We start from the raw sequence: 17167 nt of genomic DNA, 5'->3' as shown, positions 1-17167 counted from the left end.
CGATTGTTCCGACACATCTTCTGCAGAGACCCTCGGCCTTTATCGCAGCAGGCTGTGGAACTGGGCAGGACCCTGACAACCTGCATGATCCGATTCAGCAAAGGAAAGCGCTGCTTGTACCTGCAGATGTGACCGATGACCTCTTTAAACCCGTTCATACTGTAGTAGTCTGCTTTCAGATCCTTCCATTCCACCACCAGGCTGCCCCTGGCCTCCGTCCTGGCATGGGAGCCCTCCTGACCCCCACAGGGTATGGAGTCCAGATGGTTGAATATCACCTGGATTTCCTCCTCCCCGTAAGCTTGTAGGTCCTCACGGGTTTGGGGCCAGGTCGACAGGTCCAGGACCTTGCAGGCTTTGGCAAATGTGCGGCTCTGCAGGTCCAGCCTCTGAGACAGAATGCCCTGGCTCCTGTTGCAGATCTTTTCCCTGATGGACTGAAACTTAGACTCTGCAACTAGCAGGTTCTTCAGAGCAATGCCGTTAAAACTTTCGCGGAAATTCTCCTCAAATTCCTGCAGATACTCTCCGGGGCAGTCCACCAACTGACCAATCTCCAAAATGGCCTCCTCTATCTTGGCTTCCACCTGTGACACCAGCAGGTACACTCCCTGGAAGGTAAAGGCTAATCGTGAGAGAACAGCTATGATGTCCAGGAGGAAATAGATGAGCTTTACTGACTGATAGTCCATGAGGAACTGGAGGAGGGTAAGAGCGATGGCTGCCGCGTCAGCCCTCTGCGTCTGGCTGCTGATCTCCTTCAGATGGGCGACTACCTCCAGGTAATCTTTGATGAGCGCGTTGAGGACGTTTGGTTCTCCTATGATCCATCGAATGGCCTTAATGTCTCCAAGGAATTCTGTCTCCTCCGACAGGGTCGGAGCAGTGGATCGCAGCTCGGCCATCATGCGAGGGGAGTAGCGGTAGAAACTTAGGAGTTGCTTGAGGTTGTTTTCCAGATCCTCCAGGCAGGAGAGCTCCTTCCCACTGATGGCATCCAGCACCTCCAGATGGGGCCGATGGATCATGATAGGGAGGCAGAGGATCCAAGGAAAGGTCTTTTCGACAGCTATGTACAGGTTGGCTCTCATTCCTGAGGAGATGTTGGTGCCGTCTACCCCCAGACCCACCACCAGCAAGTCCTGGAACCTGAGGCCTAGGACACCAAAGGCTCGATCCATAGCCTGGAGATATCCGTCCACACTGGCCACACTCAGTCTCTGCAAGGACAGGAACTCTGTGTTCGGGGAGCCCTCATTGGTAATGAACTGTACGTAGACTGCGACCATGTCTGAGAACAGGTCGTCATTTTGGGCATCCATTATGACACTTAGAAAGGGAGACAGGCGCATCTTCTCAGCCAGGTCTTCTTTCAAAGCCCGGGCGATGTGGTGGAGGAGGATCTGACAGTCCCCGTCATTCATGTACTGATCCACCACTTTGAGCTCGCACCTCTTCAGAAGCTCTGCCAGAGGACGGAGGTCAGAGAAGGGCCGTCCCTCCAGGGCCAAGTGGTACGCCGCGTTGAACAGCAGCGTCATGTTCTTGCACATGTCTTCTGTCTTTTCTGGATGCATGCGCAGCTTATACAGCTGCAGACACTTCTTGTGGAGGTTGCTCTGGCTGTGGAGCTTGATGGTGTGGATCTTAAACTGCTTGGAGCCGATGATAAAGGCAGAGGTTCGGGATGACTGGACGGTGTACTGGCGGCAGACGTGGCACCACATCTCATTGAGAGTCGCCGAGTAGCGAAGGAACCAGAATTTTTTCAGCCACTCCTGCTTGAAGCGACGAATCCGTCGGCCTCCTGCGGTGGAAAGCTTCAATGATTCTTCTGGAGAAATGACAAGATCTGCAGCAATGGACTCATCAGCCGAGTCCACGTCCGGGTCGTCTTCATCCAGAACCACCTGAGTTGGCGTCAAGGGCTCCATCACTGCAGAGAAAAAGACATTTAGCTACCGTCTTTGCGTTCACACCATGCAACTAGTTAGAAACAAGGCCACACTATGACAGGAAACCACTTTGTGTTTATAAGCTTATGGAATCAAATTAAAACCGGAACAAAAAATGTTGAGGAGGTCCTGAACTTTGGGTCCAACCATAATTTTTCAGAACTTACCTTGAAAATCCTCAACGGGGCCTTGCTCAGGATGGGGCGGGGCCTGATCTCTTTGGGTCAGGGTCCGTCCAGACATTGGTGGACCGGCCACGCCCCCCTTTTCTCCTCTGGCACGGGACAGCTCCTCCTCCAGCTCCTGGATCCTCCTCTTCAGAATAATACAGTTGGGGCAGAAGGAGGTGGAGGATTTCTCGCCGCTCTGGTTCTCCTCCACCTTCAGGTTTGGTACGTTAAAGCCGCCGTCGGATGAGTTCAACCCGAGAACCGCTGCTTTGCACTCACCGTGGAGGGAAGACTGGGACCTGGACTTGCCGGAGTCCTCTAGCGAAGCCTCCAAGACATCTTTGAAGATGAGGTCGATCTTCTTCCTCTTGGCAGGAGGCTGGCCATCTGGCTCTTCGCTGGATAGCTTGCCGGCGTTGGCTTTGCCCTGCAGAACCGACTGCAGGCAGGGAGGTTTAAAGTCCTCCTGAATGTTGAAGAGCGCCAGCTTCTTGGTATCTGGAACAAAACAGGTTTCTCAGCTGCAACGCAAGACAAGTGGCGAGCAGCCAGAACAATAAGAACAACCAAACGATCAACACTCGTTCACGCAGTTACACCTCTAGCTAGGACTTCGTCATGTCAGGCCTCTTGTAAAATGACTTGCTGTCTCAAATCAAAGTCAAACAGGTAAAAAACTCAGAACAACAGATGTTCTGCATCTCACACGTCATGAACGTTTGTTTGAGAGAATAAACAACCTCAACGTGAGGACGTGGAGCATAACACGATGATTTTATATTATTCTTGTTTTTTATTAACCGTACATTTTGTTTTGATGTTCTAATTATTTTTCCTCATCTCACCCGTCCCCGGCTCACCTGTCTCCAGGTTGCGGTCGATGCTGTCCTGTGAGACACAGTGGAGGCGCTGGATGTAGTCGTCGCTGTACCAAACCCTGAGCTTCTCTCCGGCCTCCAGCGCCCGGCTCACTCTGAAGAAGATGTTTCTACCGCGTTGAAAAGCCGTCAGGTTCCTGTCGCTCTCCTCCGATGAGGTCCGGACAAACCTGTCAGGGTCAAAAGGGTCCGGGGTAACCAGGAACCAACACGATTAAATAGTTAGTAAAAAGACCCACGAGGAGTTTGATAATAAATAAAAAGTAGTACCTCATCCAGTTGGCTTTGGTCTCATCGCTGCCATCGATGGACTGATACGCGTTGTTAAAATCAACAACCTGGAACATCATGAAAAACTAGTTCAGTGCTGGACTTTAAATCTGGTTCTCAACTGTGACTGGACTAGACTGGTTCTTAACTGGTTTATGCTGTGTCAACAGGTTTAAACAGGAATAGACTGGGTTTCAACCGGACTAAACTAGGTCTCAACAGGACTAGATGGGTTTAAACAGGACTAGACTGGTTCTCAATAGGTTTGGACTGGTTTAAACAGAATTAGACTGGGTATCAACAGTTTTAGGCTGGTTTAGATTGGTTTGAACTGGTCTAGCCTGGTACTTAAAATGTTAACCTGGTTAGGACTGAAACAGGTCTAGACTGGTTGAACTTACTATCCAGGAAAAGAAGCCAGAGGATTTGTCCTTGGACACCAGCTCTCCCTCGTATGGACCGAAGACCGCCCCCTTGGGGATGTTTGAATCCAGGCAGCGAACATCCACGCGGTCCCCCTCGGTGAAGACCTCTAGGCCCGACGGGACGGTGAGCGCCGCCCTGTTGGCCGACCCCGGGGCCGCAGGCGTATCGGGGACGAACAGCGGGGGCCCGTGGGACGGACACTCCTTCTGGAAGTAGTCTCGGCACTCCTCACAGACTGCAGGACAAAGACCTCCTCTTTAACAAGAGTCACGGGATCAAGTTTATTCTGATGACAGCATCACAATGTAGCATTTCTAAACACGTTCAGGATCAAATGTAGAATTTATAAACATGTCTGTAGCATTTATAAACACATCTGTAGCATTTATAAACACATCTGTAGCATTTCTAAACACGTTCAGGATCAAATGTAGAATTTATAAACATGTCTGTAGCATATATAAACATGTCTGTAGCATATATAAACATGTCTGTAGCATATATAAATATGTCTGTAGCATTTATAAACATGTCTGTAGTATATATAAACATGTCTGTAGCATTTATAAACACGTCTGTAGCATATATAAACATGTCTGTAGCATATATAAACACGTCTGTAGCATATATAAACATGTATGTAGCATATATAAACACGTCTGTAGCATATATAAACATGTCTGTAGCATATATAAACATGTCTGTAGCATATATAAACATGTAGCATATATAAACATGTAGCATATATAAACACGTCTGTAGCATATATAAACATGTCTGTAGCATATATAAACATGTCTGTAGCATATATAAACATGTCTGTAGTATATATAAACATGTAGCATATATAAACATGTCTGTAGCATATATAAACATGTCTGTAGCATATGCATGTCTGTAGCATATATAAACATGTCTGTAGCATATATAAACACGTCTGTAGCATATATAAACATGTCTGTAGTATATATAAACATGTAGCATATATAAACATGTCTGTAGCATATGTCTGTAGCATATATAAACACGTCTGTAGCATATATAAACATGTCTGTAGCATATATAAACATGTAGCATATATAAACATGTCTGTAGCATATATAAACATGTCTGTAGCATATATAAACACGTCTGTAGCATATATAAACATGTCTGTAGCATATATAAACATGTATCATATATAAACATGTAGCATATATAAACATGTCTGTAGCATATGTCTGTAGCATATATAAACATGTCTGTAGCATATATAAACATGTAGCATATATAAACATGTCTGTAGCATATATAAACATGTAGCATATATAAACATGTAGCATATATAAACACGTCTGTAGCATATATAAACATGTCTGTAGCATATATAAACATGTAGCATATATAAACATGTCTGTAGCATATATAAACATGTAGCATATATAAACATGTAGCATATATAAACACGTCTGTAGCATATATAAACATGTCTGTAGCATACATAAACATGTAGCATATATAAACATGTCTGTAGCTTATAAAAACATGTCTGTAGCATATATAAACATGTCTGTAGCATATATAAACATGTAGCATATATAAACATGTCTGTAGCTTATATAAACATGTCTGTAGCATATATAAACATGTCTGTAGCTTATATAAACATGTCTGTAGCTTATATAAACATGTCTGTAGCATATATAAACATGTCTGTAGCATATATAAACATGTCTGTAGCTTATATAAACATGTCTGTAGCATATATAAACATGTCTGTAGCTTATATAAACATGTCTGTAGCATATATAAACATGTAGCATATATAAACATGTCTGTAGCTTATAAAAACATGTCTGTAGCATATATAAACATGTCTGTAGCATATATAAACATGTAGCATATATAAACATGTATGTAGCATATATAAACATGTCTGTAGCATATATAAACATGTCTGTAGCTTATATAAACATGTCTGTAGCATATATAAACATGTAGCATATATAAACATGTAGCATATATAAACATGTCTGTAGCTTATATAAACATGTCTGTAGCATATATAAACATGTCTGTAGCATATATAAACATGTCTGTAGCATATATAAACATGTCTGTAGCTTATAAAAACATGTAGCATATATAAACATGTAGCATATATAAACATGTCTGTAGCTTATATAAACATGTCTGTAGCATATATAAACATGTCTGTAGCATATATAAACATGTAGCATATATAAACATGTCTGTAGCATATATAGACATGTCTGTAGCATATATAAACATGTAGCATATATAAACATGTCTGTAGCTTATATAAACATGTCTGTAGCATATATAAACATGTCTGTAGCATATATAAACATGTAGCATATATAAACATGTCTGTAGCATATATAAACATGTCTGTAGCTTATATAAACATGTCTGTAGCATATATAAACATGTCTGTAGCATATATAAACATGTAGCATATATAAACATGTCTGTAGCTTATATAAACATGTCTGTAGCATATATAAACATGTAGCATATATAAACATGTCTGTAGCTTATATAAACATGTCTGTAGCATATATAAACATGTCTGTAGCATATATAAATATGTCTGTAGCATATATAAACATGTCTGTAGCATATATAAACACGTCTGTAGCTTATATAAACATGTCTGTAGCATATATAAACATGTAGCTTATATAAACATGTCTGTAGCATATATAAACATGTCTGTAGCATATATAAACATGTCTGTAGCATATATAAACATGTCTGTAGCATATATAAACATGTAGCATATATAAACATGTAGCATATATAAACATGTCTGTAGCATATATAAACATGTCTGTAGCTTATATAAACATGTAGCATATATAAACATGTAGCTTATATAAACATGTATGTAGCTTATATAAACATGTCTGTAGCTTATATAAACATGTCTGTAGCTTATATAAACATGTCTGTAGCATATATAAACATGTAGCATATATAAACATGTAGCTTATATAAACATGTATGTAGCTTATATAAACATGTCTGTAGCATATATAAACATGTCTGTAGCTTATATAAACATGTCTGTAGCTTATATAAACATGTCTGTAGCATATATAAACATGTAGCTTATATAAACATGTCTGTAGCTTATATAAACATGTCTGTAGCATATATAAACATGTCTGTAGCTTATATAAACATGTCTGTAGCTTATATAAACATGTCTGTAGCTTATATAAACATGTCTGTAGCATATATAAACATGTCTGTAGCATATATAAACATGTAGCATATATAAACATGTCTGTAGCATATATAAACATGTCTGTAGCATATATAAACATGTCTGTAGCATATATAAACATGTAGCATATATAAACATGTCTGTAGCATATATAAACATGTAGCATATATAAACATGTCTGTAGCATATATAAACATGTAGCATATATAAACATGTCTGTAGCTTATATAAACATGTCTGTAGCTTATATAAACATGTCTGTAGCTTATATAAACATGTCTGTAGCATATATAAACATGTAGCATATATAAACATGTAGCTTATATAAACATGTCTGTAGCTTATATAAACATGTCTGTAGCATATATAAACATGTCTGTAGCATATATAAACATGTAGCATATATAAACATGTCTGTAGCATATATAAACATGTCTGTAGCATATATAAACATGTCTGTAGCATATATAAACATGTAGCATATATAAACATGTCTGTAGCATATATAAACATGTAGCATATATAAACATGTCTGTAGCATATATAAACATGTAGCATATATAAACATGTCTGTAGCTTATATAAACATGTCTGTAGCTTATATAAACATGTCTGTAGCTTATATAAACATGTCTGTAGCATATATAAACACGTCAGCCGGAATTATGTTTATTGATCCGTTTATTTGAGAAGAAACAGATAAACTTACACCAGAGGTCCAATGACAGCTCGCTCATGGTGGAACCATGTTGGTGGAACCGTGTTGGTGGAACCGTGTTGGTGGAACCGTGTTGGTAGAACCGTCACAACTCTGTAGAACAGAACAGCATGTTAGTGCTGCTGAGATTATTTATATATATATATATATATATATATATATATATATATATATATATATATATATATATATATATATATATATATATATATATACATCAACAGCTATATTATTCTAAGATATTTAATAACTAGTGAGGCTCAGAGTGTATTTGATATATTAATATAAGAACTATTTTTCAGTCTGAATAAGGTTTAACCTGTAGGCCGTTCATCCCTAGTGTCTCTCTCTCTCCTCCTCCTCCTGTCTCTCTCTCCTTTTCTTCATCCTCTCTCTGTGTCTCTCTCTCTCTCTCCTCCTCCTGTCTCTCTCTCTCCTTTTCTTCATCCTCTCTCTGTGTCTCTCTCTCTCTCTCCTCCTCCTGTCTCTCTCTCCTTTTCTTCATCCTCTCTCTCCTCCTGTCTCTCTCTCCTTTTCTTCATCCTCTCTCTGTGTCTCTCTCTCCTCCTCCTCCTGTCTCTCTCTCCTTTTCTTCATCCTCTCTCTCCTCCTCCTCCTGTCTCTCTCCTTTTCTTCATCCTCTCTCTGTGTCTCTCTCTCCTCCTCCTCCTGTCTCTCTCTCCTTTTCTTCATCCTCTCTCTCCTCCTCCTCCTGTCTCTCTCTCCTTTTTCTTCATCCTCTCTGTGTCTCTCTCTCTCCTCCTCCTCCTGTCTCTCTCTCCTTTTCTTCATCCTCTCTCTCCTCCTCCTCCTGTCTCTCTCTCCTTTTCTTCATCCTCTCTCTGTGTCTCTCTCTCCTCCTCCTCCTGTCTCTCTCTCCTTTTCTTCATCCTCTCTCTGTGTCTCTCTCTCCTCCTCCTCCTGTCTCTCTCCTTTTCTTCATCCTCTCTCTCCTCCTCCTCCTGTCTCTCTCTCCTTTTCTTCATCCTCTCTCTCCTCCTCCTCCTGTCTCTCTCTCCTTTTCTTCATCCTCTCTCTCCTCCTCCTCCTGTCTCTCTCTCCTTTTCTTCATCCTCTCTCTGTGTCTCTCTCTCCTCCTCCTCCTGTCTCTCTCTCCTTTTCTTCATCCTCTCTCTGTGTCTCTCTCTCCTCCTCCTCCTGTCTCTCTCTCCTTTTCTTCATCCTCTCTCTGTGTCTCTCTCTCCTCCTCCTCCTGTCTCTCTCTCCTTTTTCTTCATCCTCTCTCTGTGTGTCTCTCTCTCCTCCTCCTCCTCCTGTCTCTCTCCTTGTCTTCCTCCTCTCTGCAGACTGAACACTTTACAACCACTCTAAACTAAAGTTGGGTCTGACCTCTTCTCCGGTAGAGGACCCCCCCCCCCCTACAGGAGGCTCCGGTCCTCCTGGGGGGCTCTTCTCCGGTAGAGGACCCCCCCCCCCTACAGGAGGCTCCGGTCCTCCTGGGGGGCTCTTCTCCGGTAGAGGACACCCCCCCCCTACAGGAGGCTCCGGTCCTCCTGGGGGGCTCTTCTCCGGTAGAGGACCCCCCCCCCCTACAGGAGGCTCCGGTCCTCCTGGGGGGCTCTTCTCCGGTAGAGGACCCCCCCCCCCCCTACAGGAGGCTCCGGTCCTCCTGGGGGGCTCTTCTCCGGCAGAGGACCCCCCCCCCCTACAGGAGGCTCCGGTCCTCCTGGGGTGCTCTTATCCGGTAGAGGGCCCCCCTACAGGAGGCTCCGGTCCTCCTGGGGGGCTCTTCTCCGGTAGAGGACCCCCCCCCCCCCTACAGGAGGCTCCGGTCCTCCTGGGGGGCTCTTCTCCGGTAGAGGACCCCCCCCCCTACAGGAGGCTCCGGTCCTCCTGGGGGGCTCTTCTCCGGTAGAGGACCCCCCCCCCCCTACAGGAGGCTCCGGTCCTCCTGGGGGGCTCTTCTCCGGTAGAGGACACCCCCCCCCCCCCCTACAGGAGGCTCCGGTCCTCCTGGGGGGCTCTTCTCCGGTAGAGGACCCCCCGAGGAGGCTCCGGTCCTCCTGCAGAAGACACGCTGGCTCTCTGCCTGCAGAGCTCGGGAGCCATTTTCGCCTCCGTGGCTACGAGCAGCACGGACACGGACACGGACACGGACACGGACACGGACACCCACCTTGGCGGACACACACCAGGTCCCGGTGCGCAGCTCGACTCAAAGCCGCCCCGAACCCGAACCCGGTCTCTCGCTCCGCTGCAACGTTTCGGGAGAACAGCTCAGTCGCCTCCTCCTCCTCCTCCTCCTCCTCCTCCTCTTCCTCGAGCTGTGGCCATTTTTCATCACAGGAAATGACATGAACACGGAGGCAAGAGGCGCGCGACGCTCACGGTGCGCGCGACGCTTCACCTGACGCTCACCTGCTCACGCGCTGCGTGATGACGTCTTCATAAAACACAAAGCCACATCTTCAGCTCCAAACATGAATTCATTATGAATATGATAGAGTTCAATGCAACGTTTATTATAACATGTGATCAATAGTTTAACATCAGAGAACATGTGATCAATAGTTTAACATCAGATAACATGTGATCAATAGTTTAACATGTGATCAATAGTTTATCAGATAACATGTGATCAATAGTTTAACATGTGATCAATAGTTTATCAGATAACATGTGATCAATAGTTTAACATCAGAGAACATGTGATCAATAGTTTAACATGTGATCAATAGTTTAACATCAGAGAACATGTGATCAATAGTTTAACATCAGAGAACATGTGATCAATAGTTTAACATGTGATCAATAGTTTAACATGTGATCAATAGTTTATCAGATAACATGTGATCAATAGTTTAACATGTGATCAATAGTTTATCAGATAACATGTGATCAATAGTTTAACATGTGATCAATAGTTTAACATCAGATAACATGCGATCAATAGTTTAACATGTGATCAATAGTTTAACATGTGATCAATAGTTTAACATGTGATCAATAGTTTATCAGATAACATGTGATCAATAGTTTAACATGTGATCAATAGTTTATCAGATAACATGTGATCAATAGTTTAACATGTGATCAATAGTTTATCAGAGAACATGTGATCAATAGTTTAACATGTGATCAATAGTTTATCAGATAACATGTGATCAATAGTTTAACATCAGAGAACATGTGATCAATAGTTTAACATGTGATCAATAGTTTAACATCAGAGAACATGTGATCAATAGTTTAACATCAGAGAACATGTGATCAATAGTTTAACATGTGATCAATAGTTTATCAGATAACATGTGATCAATAGTTTAACATGTGATCAATAGTTTAACATGTGATCAATAGTTTATCAGATAACATGTGATCAATAGTTTAACATCAGAGAACATGTGATCAATAGTTTAACATGTGATCAATAGTTTAACATGTGATCAATAGTTTATCAGATAACATGTGATCAATAGTTTAACATCAGATAACATGTGATCAATAGTTTAACATGTGATCAATAGTTTATCAGATAACATGTGATCAATAGTTTAACATCAGAGAACATGTGATCAATAGTTTAACATGTGATCAATAGTTTAACATCAGAGAACATGTGATCAATAGTTTAACATGTGATCAATAGTTTAACATCAGATAACATGTGATCAATAGTTTAACATGTGATCAATAGTTTAACATGTGATCAATAGTTTAACATGTGATCAATAGTTTATCAGATAACATGTGATCAATAGTTTAACATCAGAGAACATGTGATCAATAGTTTAACATCAGATAACATGTGATCAATAGTTTAACATCAGATAACATGTGATCAATAGTTTAACATGTGATCAATAGTTTAACATGTGATCAATAGTTTAACATGTGATCAATAGTTTAACATCAGATAACGATCAGCAATCAATAACTTTGTCAATTAAACGTTTGATCCAAAAGAAAAATGGGGAAATAAAGAATAATCACAGTTTCCATTCAAACTTCTGTTGTGTAGACTGGTTAAGACTGGTTCAGGTGTAGACTGGTTAAGACTGGTTCAGGTGTAGACTGGTTTGAACTGGTTTAGACTGGTTCAGGTGTAGACTGGTTAAGACTGGTTCAGGTGTAGACTGGTTTGAACTGGTTTAGACTGGTTCAGGTGTAGACTGGTTAAGACTGGTTTAGACTGGTTTGAACTGGTTTAGACTGGTTCAGGTAAAGACTGGTTTAGACTGGTTCAGGTGTAGACTGGTTTGAACTGGTTTAGACTGGTTCAGGTGTAGACTGGTTAGGACTGGTTCAGGTGTAGACTGGTTTGAACTGGTTTAGACTGGTTCAGGTAAAGACTGGTTTAGACTGGTTCAGGTGTAGACTGGTTTGAACTGGTTTAGACTGGTTCAGGTGTAGACTGGTTTGAACTGGTTCAGGTGTAGACTGGTTTGAACTGGTTTAGACTGGTTCAGGTGTAGACTGGTCTGGTTTACACAGGTTCAGGTTTAGACTGGTGTAGACTGGTTCTATACAACCAGAGGAGTCGCCCCCTGGTGGTCAGGAGAGAGAATGCAGCTTTAACACATGAAGCATAGACTTCTATACAACCAGAGGAGTCGCCCCCTGGTGGTCAGGAGAGAGAATGCAGCTTTAACACATGAAGCATAGACTTCTATACAACCAGAGGAGTCGCCCCCTGGTGGTCAGGAGAGAGAATGCAGCTTTAACACATGAAGCATAGACTTGGTGGCGCTGTGCTTCTGGATGTTCTGGATCCTAAACACCGGGAACCTTTGACCAGACTGTTGTTGTGGGATTTGTCCGCATAGAGGCGGCAGACGTGGCACCACATCAGGTCTAGAGTCGGCCAGTAGCGGAGGAACCAGAACATTTGCAGCCAGGCCTTCAGGAAGCGATTACGCGGTTTACGCTTGGACACCTTGTCCTCCTGGGTCCGCTCGTTGGCCAAGTCCAGGCCACCGTCTTTGAGGACCGCGAGAGGCTCCGCCCCTGAGGAGACAGACAGCACGTTTAACCTCTCTGAAAGATCCTGATCAATAACGAGGGGAAGACTCACGTGTCGAGTCCTGCACCTCGTTGTTGGCCATCTCAGGACTCTGCTGGTCCTGGTGGAGCAGAGACTCGGTGAAGGCGGGCCAGGCCTGCATGTCCTCCTGGCCTCCTCGGCTACGACACAGCACCTCCTGGTTCTGGTTCTCCCGGGGTTCCCTGAACCTGCATGATGTCATCTATTTCACCAAAATCCGACCCGGTGGCTCCGATAAGGAGCTGTAATAATAACTCTATAGAAACAGACCGTATTCTCTCTGATGGTCTGTTTACTGTCTAGAGGACCAGGACTAACCTGAGACTTGTTCAGGACCAGCTAGAGGTCCCGTACTGTCGCTTTCAGATACAGATACTCTGGAGGTTTTGACCACAAAGCAGCAGGTGTTCACCCAGGACTATGTGTCTCACCTCCTGGTGTCGGTGTCCCCCTTAAAGATCTGGTCTCTGTGGAGCGTCTCTGGTCCTGGTCCCCCTGCACAGACTGAAGGGGATGCTCGGTGCCTCGGGGGTTCCCCTCAATGAGACCCATGTGGAGCGAAGGAACCCAGTCTAGATCCAACTCCAGCATCTCATGAGAGGGTTTACCTGCAAACACACAACCTTTAATATCCATCAGCATTGATCACTATTGATAATTGATTATCAAAGGTCTTTGTGTGTGACTGACACGTCACACGGGATATAAAACAACCATTTTACTTCAGTTTATACATATAACATGTAACTAAAATGTACTAGTTGTAACCAATGTGTAACTAGCATGTACTGGTTGTACCTAACGTGTAACTAACATGTACTAGTTGTAACGTGTAATTAGCATGTACTAGTTGTAACTAGCATGTACTAGTTTTACCTAACGTGTAACTAACGTGTAACTAATGTGTAACTAGCATGTACTAGTTGTACCTAACATGTATTAGTTGTACCTAACATGTATTAGTTGTAACTAACGTGTAACTAGCATGTACTAGTTGTACCTAACGTGTATCTAGCATGTAACTAGCATGTACTAGTTGTACCTAACATGTATTAGTTGTAACTAACGTGTAACTAGCATGTACTAGTTGTACCTAACGTATAACTAACATGTATTAGTTGTAACTAACGTGCACTAGTTGTAACATGTAATTAGCATGTACTAGTTGTAACTAGCATGTACTAGTTTTACCTAACGTGTAACTAACCTGTACTAGTTGTAACGTGTAACTAGCATGTACTAGTTGTAACTAACGTATAACTAGCATGTACTAGTTGTAACTAATGTGTAACTAACATGTACTGGTTGTGTCTGGTTGTAACTCGTATCTGGTTGTAACTAGTTGGATCTATTTGTATCTGGTTGTAACTAGTTGGATCTATTTGTATATGGGTGTAACTAGTTGGATCTATTTGTATATGGGTGTAACTAGTTGGATCTATTTGTATATGGGTGTAACTAGTTGGATCTATTTGTATATGGGTGTAACTAGTTGGATCTATTTGTATATGGGTGTAACTAGTTGGATCTATTTGTATATGGGTGTAACTAGTTGGATCTATTTGTATATGGGTGTAACTAGTTGGATCTATTTGTATATGGGTGTAACTAGTTGGATCTATTTGTATATGGGTGTAACTAGTTGGATCTGGTTGTAACTAACGTGTAGTGGTTGTAACTAACGTGTAGTGGTTGTAACTAGCTGTAACTAACGTGTAGTGGTTGTAACTAACGTGTAGTGGTTGTAACTAGCTGTAACTAACGTGTACTGGTTGCAACTGGTTGAGCTTTACTGACTGATAGTCCATGAGGAACTGGAGGAGGGTAAGAGCGATGGCTGCCGCATCAGCCCTCTGCGTCTGGCTGCTGATGTCCTTCAGATGGGCGACTACCTCCAGGTAACTGGTTGTAACTAGTTGTGCCTGGTTGTATCTGGTTGTAACTAGTTGTAACTGGTTGTAACTGGTTGTATCTGGTTGTAACTAGTTGTAACTGGTTGTAACTGGTTGTAACTGGTTGTAACTAGTTGTAACTGGTTGTAACTGGTTGTAACTAGTTGTATCTGGTTGTAACTAGTTGTAACTGGTTGTAACTGGTTGTAACTAGTTGTAACTGGTTGTATCTGGTTGTATCTGGTTGTAACTAGTTGTAACTGGTTGTAACCGGTTGTAACTGGTTCTAACTAGTTGTATATGGTTGTAACTAGTTGTAACTGGTTGTATCTGGTTGTAACTAGTTGTAACTGGTTGTAACTGGTTGTAACTAGTTGTAACTAGTTGTAACTGGTTGTAACTGGTTGTAACTGGTTGTAACTAGTTGTATCTGGTTGTAACTAGTTGTAACTGGTTGTAACTGGTTGTAACTGGGTGTAACTGGTTGTAACTGGTTGTAACTAGTTGTAACTAGTTGTATCTGGTTGTAACTAGTTGTAACTGGTTGTAACTGGGTGTAACTGGGTGTAACTGGGTGTAACTGGTTGTAACTAGTTGTAACTGGTTGTAACTAGTTGTAACTGGTTGTAACTGGTTGTAACTGGTTGTAACTGGTTGTAACTAGTTGTATCTGGTTGTAACTAGTTGTAACTGGTTGTAACTAGTTGTAACTGGTTGTAACTGGGTGTAACTAGTTGTAACTAGTTGTAACTGGTTGTAACTGGTTGTAACTAGTTGTAACTAGTTGTAACTGGTTGTAACTGGTTGTAACTGGTTGTAACTGGTTGTAACTGGTTGTAACTGGTTGTAACTAGTTGTAACTGGTTGTAACTGGGTGTAACTGGTTGTAACTGGTTGTAACTGGTTGTAACTAGTTGTATCTGGTTGTAACTGGTTGTAACTGGTTGTAACTAGTTGTAACTGGTTGTAACTGGGTGTAACTGGGTGTAACTGGGTGTAACTAGTTGTAACTGGTTGTAACTAGTTGTAACTAGTTGTAACTGGTTGTAACTAGTTGTAACTGGTTGTAACTAGTTGTAACTAGTTGTAACTGGTTGTAACTGGTTGTAACTAGTTGTAACTGGTTGTAACTGGGTGTAACTGGGTGTAACTAGTTGTAACTGGTTGTAACTAGTTGTAACTGGTTGTAACTGGTTGTAACTGGTTGTAACTAGTTGTATCTGGTTGTAACTAGTTGTAACTGGTTGTAACTGGTTGTAACTAGTTGTAACTGGTTGTAACTGGTTGTAACTGGGTGTAACTGGGTGTAACTAGTTGTAACTAGTTGTAACTGGTTGTAACTGGTTGTAACTAGTTGTAACTGGTTGTAACTAGTTGTAACTAGTTGTAACTGGGTGTAACTGGTTGTAACTGGTTGTAACTAGTTGTAACTGGTTGTAACTAGTTGTAACTGGGTGTAACTGGTTGTAACTAGTTGTAACTGGGTGTAATGAAGTGCTAGCTCACCTGAGTGAAAGTGTCTGGAGCAGACCCTGAAGCAGGACGGGATGGAGTTGAATGCGATGTCCTTCCGGCCGACAGCAGCGACCCAGCCGGCTCTCCGTTAGCCGGGACATCTGCTCTCCGTTAGCCGGCCCTCCGGCTCTCCGTTAGCCGGGACATCTGCTCTCCGTTAGCCGGCCCTCCGGCTCTCCGTTAGCCGGGACATCTGCTCTCCGTTAGCCGGCCCTCCGTTAGCCGGCCCTCCGGCTCTCCGTTAGCCGGGACATCTGCTCTCCGTTAGCCGGCCCTCCGGCTCTCCGTTAGCCGGGACATCTGCTCTCCGTTAGCCGGCCCTCCGGCTCTCCGTTAGCCGGGACATCTGCTCTCCGTTAGCCGGCCCTCCGGCTCTCCGTTAGCCGGGACATCTGCTCTCCGTTAGCCGGCCCTCCGGCTCTCCGTTAGCCGGCCCTCCGGCCCTCCGTTAGCCGGCCCTCCGGCTCTCCGTTAGCCGGGACATCTGCTCTCCGTTAGCCGGCCCTCCGGCTCTCCGTTAGCCGGGACATCTGCTCTCCGTTAGCCGGCCCTCCGGCTCTCCGTTAGCCGGGACATCTGCTCTCCGTTAGCCGGCCCTCCGGCTCTCCGTTAGCCGGCCCTCCGGCCCTCCGTTAGCCGGCCCTCCGGCTCTCCGTTAGCCGGGACATCTGCTCTCCGTTAGCCGGCCCTCCGGCTCTCCGTTAGCCGGCCCTCCGGCCCTCCGTTAGCCGGCCCTCCGGCTCTCCGTTAGCCGGGACATCGGCTCTCCGTTAGCCGGCCCTCCGGCTCTCCGTTAGCCGGGACATCTGCTCTCCGTTAGCCGGCCCTCCGGCTCTCCGTTAGCCGGCCCTCCGGCCCTCCGTTAGCCGGCCCTCCGGCTCTCCGTTAGCCGGGACATCTGCTCTCCTTCGCCGCTCCTCCAGGAGGGGAAGCGGTGGAAGGTCACTGCGTTTGGGATCCTTCTTGACCCGCAGCAGCTCCTCGCGCCCATGAACCCCTCAGACGGATCAATAGAGAGACAAACGGCCGAGGAGCTGCTCGGTAACCAACAGCTACGGCTGCCCCCCGGAAGCGACTTCACCAACGAGCCGCCCTACTCGGCCTCT

At 43.7% G+C, this 17167-nt stretch overlaps 1 protein-coding gene across 9 annotated transcripts in view; it reads right to left on the bottom strand.

Moving 5' to 3' along the window:
* prdm11 (PR domain containing 11) overlaps positions 1 to 17167 on the bottom strand; it is an 18078-nt gene extending 911 nt beyond the window's left edge. The window contains exons 1-10 of one of the 9 annotated variants that reach the window (XM_034535162.1): positions 16053 to 17167; positions 13086 to 13262; positions 12547 to 12617; positions 9787 to 10053; positions 7641 to 7742; positions 3675 to 3934; positions 3274 to 3341; positions 2986 to 3173; positions 2123 to 2623; positions 1 to 1936 (exon numbers count right to left, since the gene is read on the bottom strand). The exon at positions 1 to 1936 is cut by the window's left edge and continues 911 nt beyond it. In XM_034535162.1, coding sequence (XP_034391053.1) covers positions 1 to 1936; positions 2123 to 2623; positions 2986 to 3173; positions 3274 to 3341; positions 3675 to 3934; positions 7641 to 7668 — 2981 coding nt within the window. In that variant the 5' untranslated portion in view covers positions 7669 to 7742; positions 9787 to 10053; positions 12547 to 12617; positions 13086 to 13262; positions 16053 to 17167. Of the gene's footprint in view, positions 1937 to 2122; positions 2624 to 2985; positions 3174 to 3273; positions 3342 to 3674; positions 3935 to 7640; positions 7743 to 9786; positions 10054 to 11421; positions 12158 to 12546; positions 13263 to 16052 lie in introns of those variants that run through there. The other 8 variants (XM_034535159.1, XM_034535158.1, XM_034535160.1 and 5 more) reach the window with 8 other exon arrangements.

The sequence above is a fragment of the Cyclopterus lumpus genome, chromosome 6 (assembly GCF_009769545.1).
Source record: "Cyclopterus lumpus isolate fCycLum1 chromosome 6, fCycLum1.pri, whole genome shotgun sequence".
Classification (NCBI taxonomy): domain Eukaryota; kingdom Metazoa; phylum Chordata; class Actinopteri; order Perciformes; family Cyclopteridae; genus Cyclopterus; species Cyclopterus lumpus.
This window is presented reverse-complemented; position numbering and strand designations above follow the sequence as displayed.